This window comes from Alosa pseudoharengus, unplaced genomic scaffold (genome assembly GCF_046254945.1).
Source record: "Alosa pseudoharengus isolate Yale_2024_CS ecotype anadromous, Long Island Sound unplaced genomic scaffold, YU_APseudo_1.1 YU_APseudo_1.1_scf_14, whole genome shotgun sequence".
Lineage (NCBI taxonomy): Eukaryota > Metazoa > Chordata > Actinopteri > Clupeiformes > Clupeidae > Alosa > Alosa pseudoharengus.
In genome coordinates this window covers 9,222,823-9,241,775 of record NW_027468609.1, presented here as the reverse complement: position 1 = coordinate 9,241,775, position 18,953 = coordinate 9,222,823, and the positions used below count along the sequence as shown (strand labels likewise).

General features: G+C 39.5%; 2 protein-coding genes across 2 annotated transcripts; one reads left to right on the top strand and one right to left on the bottom strand.

Moving 5' to 3' along the window:
- The first annotated feature begins 270 nt into the window (after positions 1-270).
- On the top strand, positions 271-12,592 carry shc3 (SHC (Src homology 2 domain containing) transforming protein 3). The gene is made up of 12 exons (XM_076283750.1): positions 271-849; positions 7,648-7,718; positions 8,255-8,318; positions 9,238-9,357; positions 9,473-9,526; positions 9,649-9,700; positions 9,930-10,059; positions 10,280-10,440; positions 10,872-10,913; positions 11,004-11,198; positions 12,000-12,295; positions 12,467-12,592. The coding sequence occupies exons 1-12, from the start codon at positions 271-273 to the stop codon at positions 12,590-12,592; spliced, it is 1,890 nt and encodes a 629-aa protein (XP_076139865.1).
- Positions 12,593-15,090: 2,498 nt separating this feature from the next.
- s1pr3b (sphingosine-1-phosphate receptor 3b) lies at positions 15,091-17,898 on the bottom strand. Its single transcript, XM_076283749.1, has 2 exons — positions 17,755-17,898; positions 15,091-17,076 (listed from the first exon to the last, which is right to left on the bottom strand). Exon 2 carries the CDS (start codon positions 16,890-16,892, stop codon positions 15,837-15,839), a length of 1,056 nt encoding a protein of 351 aa, XP_076139864.1. The 5' UTR covers positions 16,893-17,076; positions 17,755-17,898; the 3' UTR covers positions 15,091-15,836.
- Positions 17,899-18,953: the final 1,055 nt, after the last annotated feature.

Here is an 18,953-nt window from a genome sequence, read left to right as displayed (position 1 = left end):
CTTGCTCTTACATCCTCTGTTTCCATGGATTGTCTGTTTTGCATTTTATTTTCTGCCACTGAACTGCAGAGCTGGATTTCAATAACAACAGCCTGAACAACAGCAAAGCCACCACAGCCATCAACACAAATGGGCAGGGGGGATATTAAGGTATTATATATAACCTTGTGATATTGTCATCTTTGTAGATCAGTTGCTATGTTAAATGAGGAAATAATTAGCTGGGCATTGCATCTGCCAGTGCAACTGTAGGCAGGCAGATAGAAGGGCATGCTTCACCGTACCAAATACAACCGCTTCAGGAATGAGTCTGTGACGTCTGTCGATGAGCTTCTCCAAGGCCTCTCCATGAACGCCAAGCTCTCGGCCACTCCGGCTTCCTCTGGCGAGCCTCCCTATACCCCACCAGCTGAGGGGCTCCCCACCGACCCAGAAGATGGTGGCACCACCCTTTGCACCCTTATCAACAAGGTGTCCAACTTGAAATTTGCCAACTCTAGTGGCCTCCTAGGCATCAAGAGCTTGCCCTCTGCTGTCAAAGACCTGGCCGTTTCCAAACTCCAAGGAGGAGGAGGAGGAGGAGGAGGAGGAGGCTCAGGTAACCCAGGCCCCTTGGCTCCATCAGCTGCCACAGGCACAGGCTCCTGTGGTTCAGCCTCCACTGGAGCACCGTGCTCCCAGCAGGACACAGCCACTATGAGTGCAGGCAAAAAGGGCAGGATGGAGGACATGCAGCAGGGTGGGGAGGGCTGGAACCCCAGTGCTGGGGGTCTGGTGAACAAGCCCCCCAAAGGATGGCTTCACACCAGTGAGAAGATATCTGGACCCGGTGTGACGTATATTGTAAAGGTAAATCTATTTTTTTCTTCTATTATTTCCCTTTCTTCTTCGTTCTCTCTCCTTCTCCCTCCCCTGTATTTAGTTCGTTTTCTGAGGAAGAAAAAAAACGATGGGAGGTTGTGGATGTGCCCTGATTTAGTCATATTTTACACTTGTATTGGAAAAGGTAGCATGCAAAGATGATGTGAGGGACAAGAGCAGAAAACAGCCATTTAATAATTCAGACGATAGAGAAGGTCATCATGGAGACAGAGGCAAAAGCAGATGCGGAGGAAAACATCTTTGAAGGCAAAACAAAAGCCCTTCTGGGTGGTATATGCCACATAGCTTTCTTATCAATGAATGATGTCCCTACTACTTACAGTATGTCTTATTCTGTCTTGTGAGAATGAGTATCCTTTTATTGTAATATTTGTGCTACATGGGAGTCACGGAGCTCTCACAGTTCTTTTTTAAGCCCCTCAGCCCTAGTACCTGTGTGCATTATGAATGCAGGGAAATGGTTGTTAGGTATGTACGATGCACAGTGCTCAGCTGTCTCTGCTAGCTCTGGCTGAGAGCAGCATCCTTGTTAGCAAAGAGCATTTTTTAACAAAGGATAAAATGAAGTGTGGTGAAGGTACATGTACAGAAGGCATGTTTGTTGTTATGTGGCTAGTTAGTACTGATCATGCCAAAACAATTATTTCCTGCACAAAACACAATTGTGCAAAATGTATTTATGATGACAACATGATGTGAATCTCTACAACATACTTAGATGATTGATTTCTTAAAATAATATATTTGGGTAGAATTTTGTGAGGGACATAACATAAAGAGGTTGGTTTATGAACAGTTTGAGGAAGAATAAGGACTGTTGTGTTTTTTCTCTTGTTACACAAGTCATTTTCATCACAATGCCTCACTCTTTGACACTGGAAGATAATTACTGTTAAGGTAAAACCTGGCATTAATGAACATGAACTCGACATCGTTTACCTTTATTATAGTTTTGTGTGAGGGAGTCTGTCAGCACCACCATCACACCACTGCTGTTCAGAGACCGGAAAAGAGTAGGTTTGACATGCTCAGTCGATATAGCTGTGGGGTCAATTCCTGTTTCTCTCTGCTAATTCTGCTCGATTTATGTTTTTCCACCCTCTGTCCATCTGTTTTTCCATCACCATTTGTACACAATTTCTCTCCCCTTAAAATCCTCACTCTTTTCCATGCATATTTTGGTACTATTTGATCTTCTTATTTTGTAAATCAACCTTTGTTTTACCCTTTCCTCCCCACTCCATGTGTCCACTGTTGTAGCAGTGAATTTGACATGCAATGTTGCTCACAGCACTTTTAATTAGCCTCATGTGCTCGGCCATACCCAGCATGCACCATTAGGCTAAAGGGACAATGATTGACATTGACAGTGTTTCCTCTGACACACATTTTCTCAACACATGAGCACACAAGGTCTGCAGTTACTAAATCCCTATAGCGTGTTCTACTTTGGAAGTGGTGATTTGCCCACGGTTAGCTTTATGGGTGATTCTATGTTTTCAAAATAACATTTAAAATGGGTAACAATGTACACTGTGGCTATATACAACGGACAATTTCCTCAACAATATGCTTACATCAATAGTAGCTGCTTTAAGGTAATCTGATGTCTTACTAGTGATGATTATTGTAGGCCTGTGTAGGCTACTTTTTCCAATTATAGAGCTGGTCCATAGTGGTTTAGAGCAGCCAGTATCCTCTTCATTCATTGTGGCCGGAACTATTGGACTCTATCTATGCTGAGGGCAAAGCTAGTGAATGGTGGTGTGCATTACATGGGACGTGACTTACTTTATCAGCTCATAGCTTATGTCTGGAGCATTGAGTTCATAGCAGTGCAATGCAATGCAAAATGGAGACCATAAATCAGGCTTGCAAAACACAGTAACAAGATGAGTCATATCATATTTTGCTTCAGCAAAGGCCTATATGATTTTATGCAGTTTTCCATGACATCTATAACTTCTGATTAAATAAATTCCATTGCAACATCTAATCCCTTTCATGGTAGTCATAGTCCATTTCAAATGAGAACACTTTCTCTGTCATCACCAGAACCAACACTGACAGATTGGTGGGTTAAAAAATGCTGGCTGGGACAACAGTCTGGCAGCTGCAAGGTTATAAGACATAAGCCCTAATTTTGTAGGTTAATGAAGATATTTATGAAGCTGTAGGTTAAAGCCTCAGTGAAACTGTAATACTAAATTAATGTGTTGCTAACCATGGGGTGCTATGCTTACTTACAAGGAGACTTTGTGCACATCCCAGGTGCTGAACAAAAAAAGTAAATTATTTGTGGGAAATAAACACACTCATTTGTATTCTTTTTGAGTTTATTTTCTCATTTGGCAGATAACGTTTCGACCTTGCGGTCTTCCTCACATTCATGTTATGCTCACCCTAAAAAACATAGGACATATACAGGAGCTTTAAATAGAATGCAATTACTGCTAGCAAGTGGTAAATGACATTTTCCATGGCATATTAAGTTATTCTTGAAAACATTGACGCTCATACATCAAATTGCAAATAAGAGTGAAAATGCCTAAAACGTAATGAAATTATTATAATATTAAGACACCTGTCTAGAGAAACTGTGGCCATTTTAAGTGTGGGTCACAAATGTAGGAAGGTGGAATGCAGGCCAAGACCACAGCTCTTGCCTTCTCTGAGGAAACAGAGGATGAGTCATCAAGCTCAGATGATTCAGAAAGGTCAGGTGAGCTTGAGTGGAGGTTAGAGGTAAAGCAAAGGTAATTGGCTGGCTAAAATCGCGTCTATACGTAGTTGACCTGTTAAGCTGGCTAGAAACAAATAGTCATTTTGTTTTTGTAGAACAGGTTACATTTAAATAATTAAACTTAAAGACAAACTATAATTAATTGGGTATATTGCCATCCACGTGCATGTATATGAAATTGTATCATTAAAGACAGAAATGAGTGTATAAAGTTAGATCAAATAGGTATTTTTTTTGTTTTGGCCCTCCTGTAAAGTTGGTGAAATGTCACTTTCTAAGCTCTCAAAATACAATACAAAGTTGTGACATTATCCTACTCAGTCCCTTCAGGATTGGTTACCAACTCACACGTTTGTGTTCTGTCTCACACAAGGATGACAAAGTACATTGTACTTGTCAATGCATCTTATTGACAAAAGTTGTCAATTTTCTGCTCACATGCAATGGAAGCAGAAATTCATATGTTGGCCCTGGCAGAAGACCTAACTTTTGATAATTGAAATGAGAAATAATTCTGAAATGATATGTGTGTTGTGATTTACTATTCACAAAATTAAATGGCCTTACAAACCTTTTTTGAGAGGCACAGTGTACCAGACTCAAACTTGTAGCCTTTGACTTGGGACAGACAAATTAGAAAGAGAGCTAAAAATGAAGATGGTTGTTTGGTAGAGGCTTGTTGGTAGAGGCCTCTGTAATTATCTTTTCTAAAACCCATGTTGAGACATCTTAAGGACACAATACCAGATAATGTTCTTTAGCTGTGCAGTTGAATATACTGTATGAGCACCTAGATAATTTATGGGGCAGCCGTGGCCTACTGGTTAGCGCTTCGGACTTGGAACCGGAGGGTTGCCGGTTCGAACCCCGACCAGTAGGCGCGGCTAAAGTGCTCTTGAGCAAGTCGCCTAACCCCTCACTACTCCCCGAGCGCCGCTGTTGTTGCAGGCAGCTCACTGTGCCGGGATTAGTGTGTGCTTCACCTCACTGTGTGCTGAGTATGTTTCCCTAATTCACGGATTGGGTTAAATGCAGAGACCAAATTTCCCTCACGGGATCAAAAGTGTATATATACTTATATACTTATAAAAGTGACGAAGGCAAATCATTTTTCAAACCAATTCATTGTTTACATATGCAGGCCTCGGTAACCAGTTTATTGGTGCATGAGTAAACCTGTCTCCTGAAAGTAAGGCTGTGTTTTGTAGGAACTAGTTTTGGTGCCGTTGTAAATATAATTTTGAGGATGTTTAGTCATATGAAGGACAGATAAAAAACACTGCATTACATGGCTGCAATAGTGGAAACATAGAAAAGTGTGCATGTGCAGCATTCTCAGCACTGGAATATACAAAAAGTCTGGTATAAATTCTTGTCTGATACAAAGATGTGAAAACTACCTGTTGTCATGGCCGTGGAAAGCCAAAACAGGTATTAGGACACAAAAGCCGGTTCAAGACAAAATGAAACTCCAGCAAGAGTCGGAATTAAGCAAGAACATAAACACTAGAGCAAAGTTTGTAAAATACATGAACCAGGAACACTTACTTAACAACAACTTGACTAGACATTCTAGTAACAAGACAAGTCTCCAATGGAGTGAGCCAGCAGGCTGGCAAAGAAAGAAACTCAGCCTCACCTCCGTATGAGGATGACAAAGCAGGGTGGTAACAGGTGTGTAGAACCAACTCAACAGAAAACCAGGAAGTGACAGGTCAACAAATAAATTGTACACAGAAATTAAAGGAAACATGGGCACACATTTAAGCAGCAATAAAGAGTTTTGGTCAAAAATTAGCAATCTAACAACTGGAAAGGCATGCAAACCCCTTACAAACACCAACATCAACACTAATAAAATGTTTACTAACTTATGTCTTTTGGTAATACATTGGGCAACATCGTACTGAGAAAGCTTTTTTTATTTCTCTTTTTAATATTTTCTCAGGGTGGGCTGACCTGACCCCCAGAACTAGTAGCCTATAGTGGGTGTCATCAAATATTCACGTAACCATATACCATTGACAATGAATTTTAAGCTGGTTGCTTGTAAATATGATTCTAAAAGCAAATAGATATATATTGTATTGTATTATATTGTATGTACATGTATTCAAACACATTAATCCCTATGCTGTTTGCAGGTTATAATGCTGATATATTTTATTTTCTGACCTTTGGGTTTCTGTGGAAATTGAGAGATGGAAAGGGAAAAAAAACATTTGAGGAGCTGTTTTTGCAATGATTTCCCCATGTATGCATCCCCTACAGATCCCTCAGCTATTGTTGAACAACACAGTTCTTGTGATATAAGATAAAATGCTCAATCTTCAGCCACCTGTATTCCCAGCAACCAGCCACGATGTGCTAAAGTCTCTATTGAATAGCAGAGAGGAAAACAATAAGATCAATGACATTAAATGCTACTTCCGTTGCAAAGCTGCACACACACATTTACGATGACGTCCATGAAAAGGATCTGAGAGTGAGATTCCTGAGCTTGATTTTTCCCAGAACAAAATGTTCTCTGCCAGTGATATTAGTCAGAGGTGATGCTGTATGTGGGTGGGTATTTCACCACATGGGATCAAGATGCAACCAGATTAATAGATGAAGTGTGCTTAGAGTTGGGTGTTGTAAATCTCAGGTGAAGCAGACACACAACTGAATCAACTTGCCTAATTCTGTTTTCAGGTTAGCTTTATCTCCGTGAGGCCATGTTTTGGACAAAGAGTACTGAATGTGAGAAAAATGCGGAGTTAATCAACGGACTCCCTCTACTGCCTCCTTACTTACTCCAACATATATACAACATTTTCAAGATGCAGTTATTTTTTGTATTCCATTAAAATAGATTATTTGTGTATGGCTACTTTAAGCAAGCATATTATTTATGAGTTATTTATGAATATTAATATCATTTTTAGTAGGGCTGTCAATCGATTAAAAAAGGTAATCTAATTAATTACATACTCTGTGATTAATTGATCTAAATTAATCGCATATATAATTTTTGCTGTGAAAGTATTTTAAATATTTAAATTCAAATGAATCATTGAATAATCAGCATTAGTGACATTAAAGTTCAAAAACTCTTTTATTATTATTTTCACTGTTCAAATAAAGGTAATAATAATCTATGATATGACATAATATGCTGAGGAAATAAATTCAAAAGTGCTTCGGGAAGAAGTTTTTTTTTCACATAAAAGGCATTTCAGGCCACAGATATAACCTAGGGGACACAATGAAAATAAATTAACACTCCCCTCAATGTCAACACTTGCAGACATTGCAAAGGACTTTATTTTCAACACTTTATTTTTATCAACACCATCAGGCCGTTTTTTAAAAGTAAATGTTCCAATCAATGATCCAGGCAGCACGTTTTCTTCTCTCTCCTTCATTTTACAGTCTAATTTTTACTGACTAGAACGGCTCGGGGTCAAAGGTCATATGGAATCGATTAATCTACACACATTTTTTTAATCAGTTATTTTTTCTCAAATTAATTAATCGAAATTAATCAGTTATTTTGACAGCCCTAATTTTTAGTTATAAAGGACTCGTCATCAACACTGACAAATAAACTGAAACTAATGCAACTAACTAAAAAGTTAAAACAGAACAAAAAAATCAGACTTTTTGTCTGGCGCAGTATTTGTGGCCTGAGAATGCATTTTATACTGGGATATTTGCAGGCTATGTTTAGAACTCAAGCTGTCTTGAGCGCACCATTACATTGGCGACAGCACTCCTCCATTGATTTGTATTCGATACCACACTTGATATTCAAGGTGGTATTATGAGAGTGATATGGTCTGATGCTAGCTAATTAGCATGCTAACTTATCAGGGAAACAGTTTCAGTTTGACTTTATATCAAATTTCTCTTTGCACTGGGTAGTTTTTTTTTGGTCTTTTTATGTTTTAAACTAAAGATTACAAAGCACCTTTGCTCCTTTCACAAGCTATTATATTCCCTTAGCTATTGCAAAGGTGACCCTTGTCCTCCTTTTCCAGTATTTAGGTTGCATAGAAGTCTTACGGTCCATGAGATCCTTGGATTTCAACACAAGATCACAAATAACAAGGTGAGAGACTGTCTCCTATGTAGAGGATCCAGCATAACATGTTTTGTGTTGTGCTTCAGAGAAGGTTGCTTTGGCTATTGAGTGCAAAAGCTATGTGGGCTGATAATGTCTGAGGCACAGGGCAATGTCAGATGTGATGGCTGTGGTGTGTCATGTCCACTTTTCTGCTTGACTTCCTGGAGTCAGCAGCAAGCAGTGGCACAGAGCCATCCAGTGCTACTCTCCCCTGACGACAGGGGGATGTGACTGCTTCCTGATGTTTCTGTCAATTTATGATGATCTTGTGTTTTGTATTTAATATGTTGTAAAGTTGTAATACATTGCTTTATGAGGAGCATTATTTATTGTCTGTGTGCTAGTGTGCATTTTTTAAAGCCCTTGTTAAATGAACGAAGCAGTATGGCGCTATCACACAAAGCACCATCTTTATTTATCATTTTTGCTTATTTCTTCTGTTTTTCCTTCTCACTTTGCTCCTGTCAATTCCATTCCCCCTCCCCCTAACACATGAACACACATGCTCTCCTCAACCCCAGGGAGGCCATCAGCCTGGTGTGTGAAGCTGTTCCAGGTGCCAAAGGAGGGCTCCGTAAGAGAAAGGTATGCCATGCTCAATGCTAAAGAGGGATGAACGAATGAAATGGAATAGCCAGGAGAAAAGAACAGAGCCAGGAAGAGTGGGGTTGTGTGAATGAGCTAATGAGCTTAGAGGAGAGGAGGATGTTACAGAAACAATATGTGAGCACAAACTGTGGAGAGAGATGTGAGATGAGCTGGAGAAAAGCTGTGGGAAGAGAGAGAGGGAAGAAGGCTGCAGCAAGAGGCTGTGTGCAGAGGAGGTGTGTGTGTGTGTGGAGGGGGGTGGATGGCGTGGTACAGCATGCGTAGGCGTGCACACAGCCCACAGCGCGCACTGCGTGCCTGGTGACTCATGTAGTGCAGAGCACCGCTAATCAGGAGGCAGAGCACCAATCCCTGATCTTGCCTGTTGTGTGTGTGTGTGAGTGTGTGTGTGTGTGTGTGTGTGTACGTGTGTGTACAGTATGTGTGTGTGTATGCGTGAATGTGCATGCAAGTATACATGTTTCAGATACTATATTTTGTTGCTAGAGGGCACTATTGTGTCTAGAGCAAGGGCACTATTGTGTCTAAAGCAAGTGCACTATTGTGTCTAGAGCAAGTGCACTATTGTGTCTAGAGCAAGTGCACAAGTCTTTTTGGCCATGTTCAGTTCTGTATAGGTTCTCACATTTGGAAGAACTAAATATGTAGTAGTAGTTTTGTTGTTGTTATTGTTGTATGTAGTAGTAGTTTTGTTGTTGTTATTGTTGTATGTAGTAGTAGTTTTGTTGTTGTTATTGTTGTATGTAGTAGTAGTTTTGTTGTTGTTATTGTTGTATGTAGTAGTAGTTTTGTTGTTGTTATCATCATTGTCATCGCTGTTGCTGTTATTGCCATCAAGCAATGTCTTTACAGTGTTTTGTAGTTTGAAATGAAATGCCTTATCTTATCTTTTCAGCCTCCTTCCAAAGCTTTGTCCAGCATCCTGGGCAAAAGTAACCTGCAGTTTGCTGGGATGAGTATCAACTTAAACATCTCTACCAGCAGCCTGAACCTGATGTCACCAGATTCAAAACAGGTGTGTTGTAAAATGCCTTGACTGGATGAATTTTAGACATTTGATTTCTTGAAGATCCTGAAGATCTTGAAGTCATTTTAATGATGACAATGTGATATGTTTGTTATGATTTCAGATAATTGCTAATCATCATATGCAGTCCATTTCCTTTGCATCTGGTGGAGATCCAGTAAGATACTAAAGACATACTCATTGTTATTTACTGCAAGATGCATTTCTTATTTCTAAGCACAGATATTGGTCTTGGATTGTGTACAGTAACATGTGTTTTTTTTTTTTTTTTTATTGCAGGATACAACTGATTATGTTGCATATGTAGCAAAAGATCCAGTTAACCGCAGGGGTAAGTTGTAGTTGATCAGTCAATGTAATGATTGTATTTATATTGATAATTATAAACATCAGAAACAGTTCTGATGAAACCAACAATTTGGCCATTTTCCACCCTGGCCACTCAAGAGAGAAGTAACCAGCTAACCAATGGCACCAAAGTATTGTGTGAAATACAGTGGGGGCGTATTTGAGGTGTGACAAGATCTTTAATCCATCTTATGATCTAATTGTTTATATAGCATGCCACATTCTGGAATGTTCTGACGGCCTGGCTCAGGATGTCATCAGCACCATTGGGCAAGCCTTTGACCTGCGCTTCCAGTTGTACCTGCAGTGCCCCTCCAGCAAGCTGTCCTCATTGCACGATAGGTAAAGTCTCCAGTTCACCAGCTTATAACCCACAAAGGAGTCATCTACTGGAATAGACATAATGTTTTTCCTGTATGTACGATAGGACGTTTAGTTTTTCATATTCCGAGAAAGAGAGAAAGAAAACAATCCTGAAGTAACTGCGCTGGGTCTTAGAAAAGATGTTGCAGGGTACTTACTACTCTCCATTCTCTCCCTTGCTCCTTTCGCTTTTTGACAGGGTGTTAAGTATGGAGGAGTCCCCATGGACTGAGGAGGATGAGGATGGTCACGATCATCCATACTATAACAACATCCCGGGGAAGATGCCTCCCCCAGGTGGCTTCATCGATGCCAGACTTAACAGCCAGTCAGCCACTGGCGCTGAGGGAGGACAGGTGGGTTTGCTTCTAATTACTGAGACGTTAAAGGATAGATTCAGCATTTTTTAAAGCTATGTTTTTTCTAAGTATCTCCAAGCAATTTTGACTGGTTAACTGTCCATATATACCCATAGTGCAGTGAAATATTTCCTAATATTTCACTGAGATTTCCTCTTTCAAGAAGTGTACTTATTGTTACTACTAAAGCTTTTGTCACAGGCTCTTTTCAAAGCCATTAAAACTGAGAAACATCAGAGTACTGGTAATTATCTTTGGACTGCCCTGTAAGTGAGTTTGACTCATGCATTGTGAGATCAGGTTGCTATGGGTTGTTATGTGTTGAAAAAGCCCAAAGGATAAGCCATATACAATATTGAATTCAGTACTAAGCACACACATACAGTAAACGCTTAGGTGCTGTGCTATTTCCTCCATTTCAGGGTCCAGTAGCCCAGACGTACTACCAGGGCAGACCCATGCTCATCCAGCAAGGTCTAATCACCTTTCCTTTTCTCACAGTACATTAAGAATGGGCTTTTCTGTGGCAGCTGACTCACATACAGTATACTTTGTTTGCTGCAGGCTCAAGTGACATATATAGTATGCCAGAAGGGAAAAGTTCAGTACCAAAAACAGGAGAGGCCCCTACCTATGTCAACACGCAGCACATAGATGCCCAGGTTCTAGCTGCTCTTCAGGGGGAATCGGAGCATTCACCTGAGGGTGGAGTCGGAGTGGTCAACAAAGACAGTCCCCGAAAGGACATGTTCGATATGAGTAAGTTTTCAGAGCCACTCACAGCAGCCACATATTATAAGTCTGGCAGGTCCCTTATCTAGACTGATATTCTTTTGTTAAATAACATGCGTGTTATTATACTGTCATGTATAGTAGTTCCTACATAGTACCTGCCAGCCCTGCCAACCCTTTCACATCATATCGGAACGTCACATATTACCAACCATCACGTATGTCCAACCTGTTATGTATGTGTCACTTAATATTGATTTCTATACAAACCAAGACGGCAGATTCCTAAAGAAACGCAAGCACCCACACTATAAGTTTATCTAAATAAGCTATGTACCCAAAATTACATTTTACCGTGACTCGAAGAGCTGTAAACAGTGTTGTAAGGCTGCGTGTACAAATCCGCTTGGAGCTCCAGTGGAATTTAGAATTGCAACGATGAGAATTCTCGGGCTAACCGTTGATGTGCAGTGAGAAAGGTTGGGAATAAGTAGGCCTACCCACCAGCCCACCACTAAACTCTGAGCGTGGTAAACAAAATCGGATATTTCAGGCAGTAAAAGCCCTGGTAAGAATCAAACTAGATTTTGTTGAAATCTACACACCTATGGCTACTGAAAAATGTAAGGTTCATTTAGCAAATGTTATTTTGAAGTAGGCCTAGGCCCTATTAAGAAGTTTTAGAATTTTCGAACGAAATGGTTGGTAATTAGCACGTTTACGATAATTTCCACTGTCTTAGTGGGAACTGCAACTGTGTAGTTCTTAAAGACAAGATAGATAAAGCATTGTATTATAAAAATGCTACCTGTGCTTTTTATCCTGCAGAGCCATTTGAGGATGCTATCCTTACACAATCCCAGGCACCAGGGCTGTACAAGGCAGCCTCAGTGGACAACTCGAGCCCCTTGTTGGTGCGCGCAGTGGCCTTCCGGGCCCAGGAGGAGCTGGAGGGCCAGCCCTGGTACCACCATGAGATGAGCCGCAAAGATGCGGAAAAGCTGCTGAAGGAGGACGGGGATTTCCTGGTGCGGAAGAGCACCACTAACCCAGGCTCCTATGTCCTCACAGGGATGCACAATGGAGTTGCCAAACACCTGCTACTAGTGGACCCAGAAGGCACGGTGAGGAACTCTGTGTGTGTGTGTGTGTGTGTGTGTGTGTGTGTGTGTGTATTTGAACATGCAGTCATATACTGTAGTTTGTACAGTATGCGTGATGAGTTTTCAGTTGTCTGGATATCCTCGATTAAATGAGTCATTTGCAAATAAAACAAAATAATTTTCTTTTTAAAGGTACGAACAAAAGATCACATATTTGAGAGCATCAGCCACCTGATTGGTCATCACCGTGACAACAATCTGCCCATTGTTTCCGCTGGAAGTGAACTGTGTCTGAAACAGCCTGTGATTAGGAAATAGTGACACCCCACCCTTAACAAACAAAACAAAAACAAAAACAAACAAAAAAAAAAACTTGCGGGTTACTTCACCCAAACTTGAAACTTGAAGATGAGAACGGAGAATCTCCTATTGTCAGAGATTAACTACTGTTTGATGACCGTGACTTGGTCAGTGAAATGGTCATGGGGCATCTGGCTGGCAATCCTGGATGATTTGTTGATAAAAATGACATGATTTATAGAACTGTTATTATTTTGTTGTGATTGAAATTATATATTTTTTGAGAAGACATAGGTGCATTTGGACATACTTGTTGATTTGGTGTTTTAAAGCAAAAAGGGACAACTGTTAATACTTTAGATGAAGAGCAAATTGACCTCAAGGAGGGATTTAAAAAACAACAACAACGTATTTTAGAATAATCTAAAAAAGTTTTAGTTTTGTCTATCAAGCACAACAAGATTTACACCATTGTTGGTATGAGGTAGAGCAGAAAAATGAAAACAAAAAAAATACTGTTTGTATTTAACTATTTTAGGATTTGTCCTTAATTGCAGCTAATGTGACAAACTCATTTGGTAGCGTATCAAATCACTGTTGATTCTGCTTTTATGGAAAAGATGTGAACGTGTTTGCTTTACAGTAGTGACAGTGTCAGGCACATGCTCACTTGCTCTGCACAGGCACACACACAAGATGAAGATTCTCTCTCTCTCTCTCTCTCTCTCTCTCTCACACACACACACACAGCTTTAAGACAACTGACATTTTTCTATTGAAGTGCACATGTCACTGCACTCGCATGACTTGAAAACTTTAACTGTTCTTGTGGTCATTGTTGGTAGACCTTGAACCCCTGGAGAGGTGCTCGTGTATGCTCACAATGTAAAATATTTAATGCTTTTCAGAATATTTATGAATTTGGTTCCTTCTTTAAAATGTAAAGGATGTGTAGTACAATTAGTTCAGGGCTTAATTTATAACATGGATATTTATATCAGTTATAGCTTTCATGGCTTGATTGTGGGCTTAAAACAAGAAACACGTTATTATTATTATTATTACTGCTATTTCTATTGTTATTTATTTCAGATTAAAATATTATTAACAATAGCACAATCAACACTTAGATTGTCTGTGTGAACAGTGAAAAGGTGAGTCACTAGTGTGGTCTTGCGCAATCACAGTGCCATTGGGCTTAATTAAAAGTGTCTTGGTTTTCACAACATGCAGCCTTACTTCAAACAAACAAAAATCAATTGCGTGGAAATGAAACGACAGCACCTTGATGTCACACTTCTGATCACCCAGATAACTGATCATCTGCATCAGCAGTCTGGCATTTTTATAGTTCACCTGTCAGTCATACAAGAATGTCCCTTGAGGACACTGAATGTGTATTCCCTTATAATAAGATGGCAGTGTGCTTACAGTTATACATGATTAACTACAGTCTGCAAACACTATCTATAACTCTATTTATGATACAAACTATGCCATTAAAGGGTTAAGGATGTAGGGATCAACAGAGACTATTGCAGCTGACACACAGTTCTTTTGTACTGTAATACTGTAGCAGAATTGTATGACAGAAATGACAAGACACACAGTGCACAGAGACATGGTTTATTTATTGCATTCAAATGTGATTGAAAATTAAACTCACACGAATGCAAGTGCATACATACATACAGTAAAAAGTATCTTAAAGAGTCTGATTACAACATTTTGCTTCATTTTTCATTTTCAGTGGAATTTAATTGAGATGTATTCTCTGTTGGCCTGCTGAAAGGTCACGTGTAAAGCAGGCTAAATTTTCTGGAAATGTTGGAAGCACTTTGAGGAATAATACAATTTCAAATTTCAACTTCAGTTACTGTTACAGCCAGGTCTTCACTGATGACTGCAGGTCATAATAAAAACAATCAATTGTACTGTTTTAAACTGATGTGATGGGTCATATTTAGCTGATGAGCTTGCAGTTGGTCAGTCTCCATCCTGATTTAGTTTATTTGCTAAAATACCTATGTAAGCAACAGACTATACTATCCTAACTGGAGTAAAACATTTATAGTTATTTCAATCTAACTTTGGCATATAAATGGCAGATAACACTCTTGGGTAAACTTGTCAGCTAAAAGGGAGCCATGAGGAAGGAAAACACAACAAAAACTATTCTATATATTCTTGTGTATAGTTAGTATGTTACTTGGACATGGACATACAAAGTAGGTTATTTATTAAGTGGAGTGTTCTATTTAAAAGTGAGCACTCCTTGTGGAAACAAGGTCAAGGTCATTTTCCCTTTTCATTTCCAGTTCCAAATACATTTTGTATTTTATGTTACCCGATGAAAAAATAAATTATATTATTTCATTTAGATTCATTTTATTACATGCAAACTTAAGGAGTTGACCTTTCAAATAATTGAGCTATTACTCCCAAATGTTGGCATTGTAAGCAAACTGGCTGAACAAACATTACAAGATTTATATTTAGGAAAATGTGCCTTTAATTTGTACCAATGGGATTTCCTCTTCAAAGTGCAATAGCCAGTCCAAGGTTTTATGAAGTGGCCATGATTGACGAATTGCTGCTGGAGATACAACGAAGTTTCTCTCTGTTTCAATTTCAATTTCCCCGCACTACAGTCCAGTGGATCACAGGAATTTTGGGCAGACAAACAAACACAAAAAAACAAACAGAAAGTGAAGTCCAAACAATGTTTACATGTTTAATTTTCAGTTGTATGAGTTATCATCTTTCTGTATGACTGTTGGCAATAAAACTGTGAATGTGAACTTTGGTTTGCTGTCATCCCTCTCACAGTGGCCTTCACACATGGTGACACTAACAAAAACATCAAGAATAACAGCAGAGCCATGATTTGAGAGCCAGAATTAGTACTTTTTGATTGATTGGTTGAAATGAATTCTATTCAATAGACATAGGGTTAAGATATATTATGCATGCTTATATAGTGGAAAAGGCCCATACATTGGGCTATGACATAACCATGCATTTGTATACTGATAGTTATTACCAGACCCATTATCTACTATCTAGGAGTCAAAGGCTCTTGTCAAATGCAAAAACCAATACAGACAACAGTAATTTTGTGCAAGACTCTCAGTCGTGGCATTAACTGACAACACAGACTTAGATGCAGTCTTAAAACGCATGTGCAATGTGTGTGACATTCTCCGAAGCTAGATAATGAGGTATGAATGAGATCTCAACTCGCTAGCCACTAAGCTTTCCTTTACAACGGAAGCTGCCTCTCAGATGTAGGGCCCTGTCGCTCAGTGACCTCCGGCTTTTCCTGGTCATTTGGCCTGTGGCTGCTGCTGGTCTTGCTCCGACTGGGTTCCGATACAGGTTTGGTGGTGGAAGAGTTGCATTTGGTGAGACAGCCGCACATTAGACAGAAAAACGCTCGACGCATTTCTCTGCTCGCTAGGGTGTATATCACTGGGTTCATGGCCGAGTTGAGCACAGCCAAGGCGATGAACCAGTCGGCCTTGAGTAACACGGAACAACGGCGATGCTCACACGCCACGTCTATCAGCAATAGAATAAGGATAGGAGTCCAGCAGGCGATAAAGACCCCGACCACAATGATAACGGTACGCAGAAGTGCAATTGATCTCTCAGAGTTGCTATGCTTTGTGACTTTACGACTGCTAGACTTTACCAGTGTGTAGATGCGAACGTACAGCACTGACATCGCCAGCAACAGGACCATGAAGATTGTGATGCAAAAGGCCACATACTTCTTTGAGTAGAGAGGCAGGATAGTGGAACAGTCGGGAAGGTTACCAAGGCAGTTCCAACCGAGGATGGGTAAAGCTCCCAGTAAAACAGCAATCAGCCAGCAAGTGCCTATAAGTAGGAAAACTCTGTCGTTTTTCTTGGCATCATATGGTCTCATCTTTATCATTGTTAGGTGTCTCTCAATTGCAATTGCTAGCAGGCTGAAAATGGAAGCGCCCAGCGCCACAAACATGCTCCCTTCCCGCAAGAACCATAGTACCGGTGAGAGATTAAACGTCTTCTCCCCAGACATTAACAAATTTACTATGTAGGTTCCACCCGCCAAAAGGTCACACAAGGCTAGATTTCCGATGAAGAAATACATTCGGTTATGGAATTTATGATTTTTCCATATTGCCACAAGAACAATAACATTTTCAAAAACAATTACGCAACAGAATATAAGGAAGGCGATAGTTTTTGGATCAGTTTGCCCGTTTAACTTTTCCTTGCGGTTATCCAGTTTACCAGTGTAATTGTAATGTGTGCATATCTGATGGTTCATCTTTCTGGAATGAGTCGGCAGAGGGCAGTGTGGTGGCGCACAACCACTCCGGGCTGAGTGTAGGTCCTCGACGAGTGGAAGAAATTGTGTAGAACCTGGCTGTAGTCAGGGAAGTTTGGAAGGTGTCCGTGGTGGTCATCACCTTAGGAATATGTTTAGTCCAAAACTACACATCCAGCTCCACCTTCAAAGAAGAAGGGACACAAGTTTTATCCAAAGTAACTTGCAAAGTAAAAGTAGGCTAGGCCTAACGATTACAATACACCATGTTGACGTCGGCAAAGTTCTTTCGTGGACACAGTCTGATTATAAAATTATGACTAAATGTGAAACAAAAACAACAGAACAATTAGCATCCAGCCATCTAACAGACTTCAGGAGCACTTATGGATGGGTGTAGACTACTAAATTGGACTATTGAGTTGAAATAGCCTATCCTTAGCCAGAATCGAGGACTGTGTCTATAAGTTGTAATATTATTATTATAATTTTTATTATTAATAATAATAATGTATTTTATTTATTTTATTTATTAATAATGTATTATTATTATTAACAGGAAAGGTTAGTTTTTTAAGGCGAGGACTTGAGAAATGTGTAGGCTAAACTAAATGTTTTATTTTAGCTTACACCAACAGTTTTCACGACAACAAATATTAACTGTGTAGAATAAATGTAGAATATTTTGCAACTGTTGCCAAATTAGATATACAGTTAACCACCTATTAGAGCTAAACAAATTACCTATTAATTCATAATGCCTGTCTCATGTAAAATAGTATTTCGCCTCGTTTAAGGTGTAGGCTAGATATAGGTTACTTAGTTTCTGAAAGCATATTAAGAATATCTACGGAGAACTCACGTTTTAAGATGAGAAATCGAATCAACTTGTGTGGCTGGATTCATTGCCTGATTAATCCATTCTGTTGTCCAGTTAAGAGGAACAAGATGATGGTCATGGATTCATGCGCTTTCGTGAGGAGTTATGTGCGCATCTGTCTTTTTTCACGATAATGAACTTCAACTCTGTACGTAGCCTAACTCGCCTCTCTTTTCCGACACCACGGTTAGGGCGTCGTAACCTCCCCTCTTCAGAGGAGGGGCAATTGAGCAGGGATGCAGTGGAGGCTAAACACAAGTAAACGCAGTTTATTTCAGAAATAGAGTTTATCCAAACTATCCAAACTCTAGGAGGAAACTATCCACCTCCTAGAGTTTATTCACCTCTCAAAAGAGTTTATTCACCAATTGCAACTTTTATCATTCAAATACCACTCTGTATTATCCACATTCACAATATGTACACTCTAGGAACCATTTAATACCACTGATATTGTTATAAACATTGGACAATATAGCCTCCACCATCATCAAACAGGTTCCGAATGACTTTTTTAAAATGCTGATTCAGCATGGCACAGTCTACCTCACAGAATTCATAGTTTACCCACCTCTTATTTTACCACTACATCCCTGCTAAAGAGTGTAAACTAGTACAGACTCCTAGCAAGATGGCATGCCCCTCCCCCCCCAATTCATTTGCCCCAAATATAATGCAATAAAACAAAATATAATACAATGAAATACTAATATGTGGTAGGACTTCTGATGGGTTTCCTATCTCTGGAAGAGATAGATAATAATTTAGCTTTAGATTTCATAAGTCTTATGATAAACTAGAGAGAAACTTTTGAGGCAAGTTTGGTTTGGAACTTTCATAAGCTAGGCTACAAATGGATGCACTTGCAGGGTCAGGCAGCAGTGCATCCATTAGGAAAGGATACATGCTTAGGATCAAAATCAAATTGATTTTGTATGATTTATTATCATCGTCATTCAATGTGCTTTACATAGACAGAACAAACAAATGAAATGGAAATAGCCCAAGTAAAAAGGAATATAAAACAATATAAAAGAATGAAATAAAAGAATAAAATAAAATAAATTAAAAGGAATAGCTAAACATATGACTACAGCCATAGCCTATTATAGTTTACATGGCCTATTAAATCAACTGATTGATTAAAGGCAGCCAATCAGAATCCCGAAATTAGCAACAGA

What these genes read in the sequence shown, in the direction of transcription:
- shc3 (XM_076283750.1), top strand. Translation starts at nt 271, where the DNA reads ATGCTTCACCGTACCAAATACAACCGCTTCAGGAATGAGTCTGTGACG. An exon ending in CTGTCCTCATTGCACGATAG is followed by an intron (nt 10,060 to 10,279) that starts GTAAAGTCTCCA and finishes GCTTTTTGACAG; the next exon opens with GGTGTTAAGTATGGAGGAGT. An exon ending in CGCTGAGGGAGGACAGGTGG is followed by an intron (nt 10,441 to 10,871) that starts GTTTGCTTCTAA and finishes AGGGTCCAGTAG; the next exon opens with CCCAGACGTACTACCAGGGC.
- s1pr3b (XM_076283749.1), bottom strand. Translation starts at nt 16,892, where the DNA reads ATGAACCATCAGATATGCACACATTACAATTACACTGGTAAACTGGAT.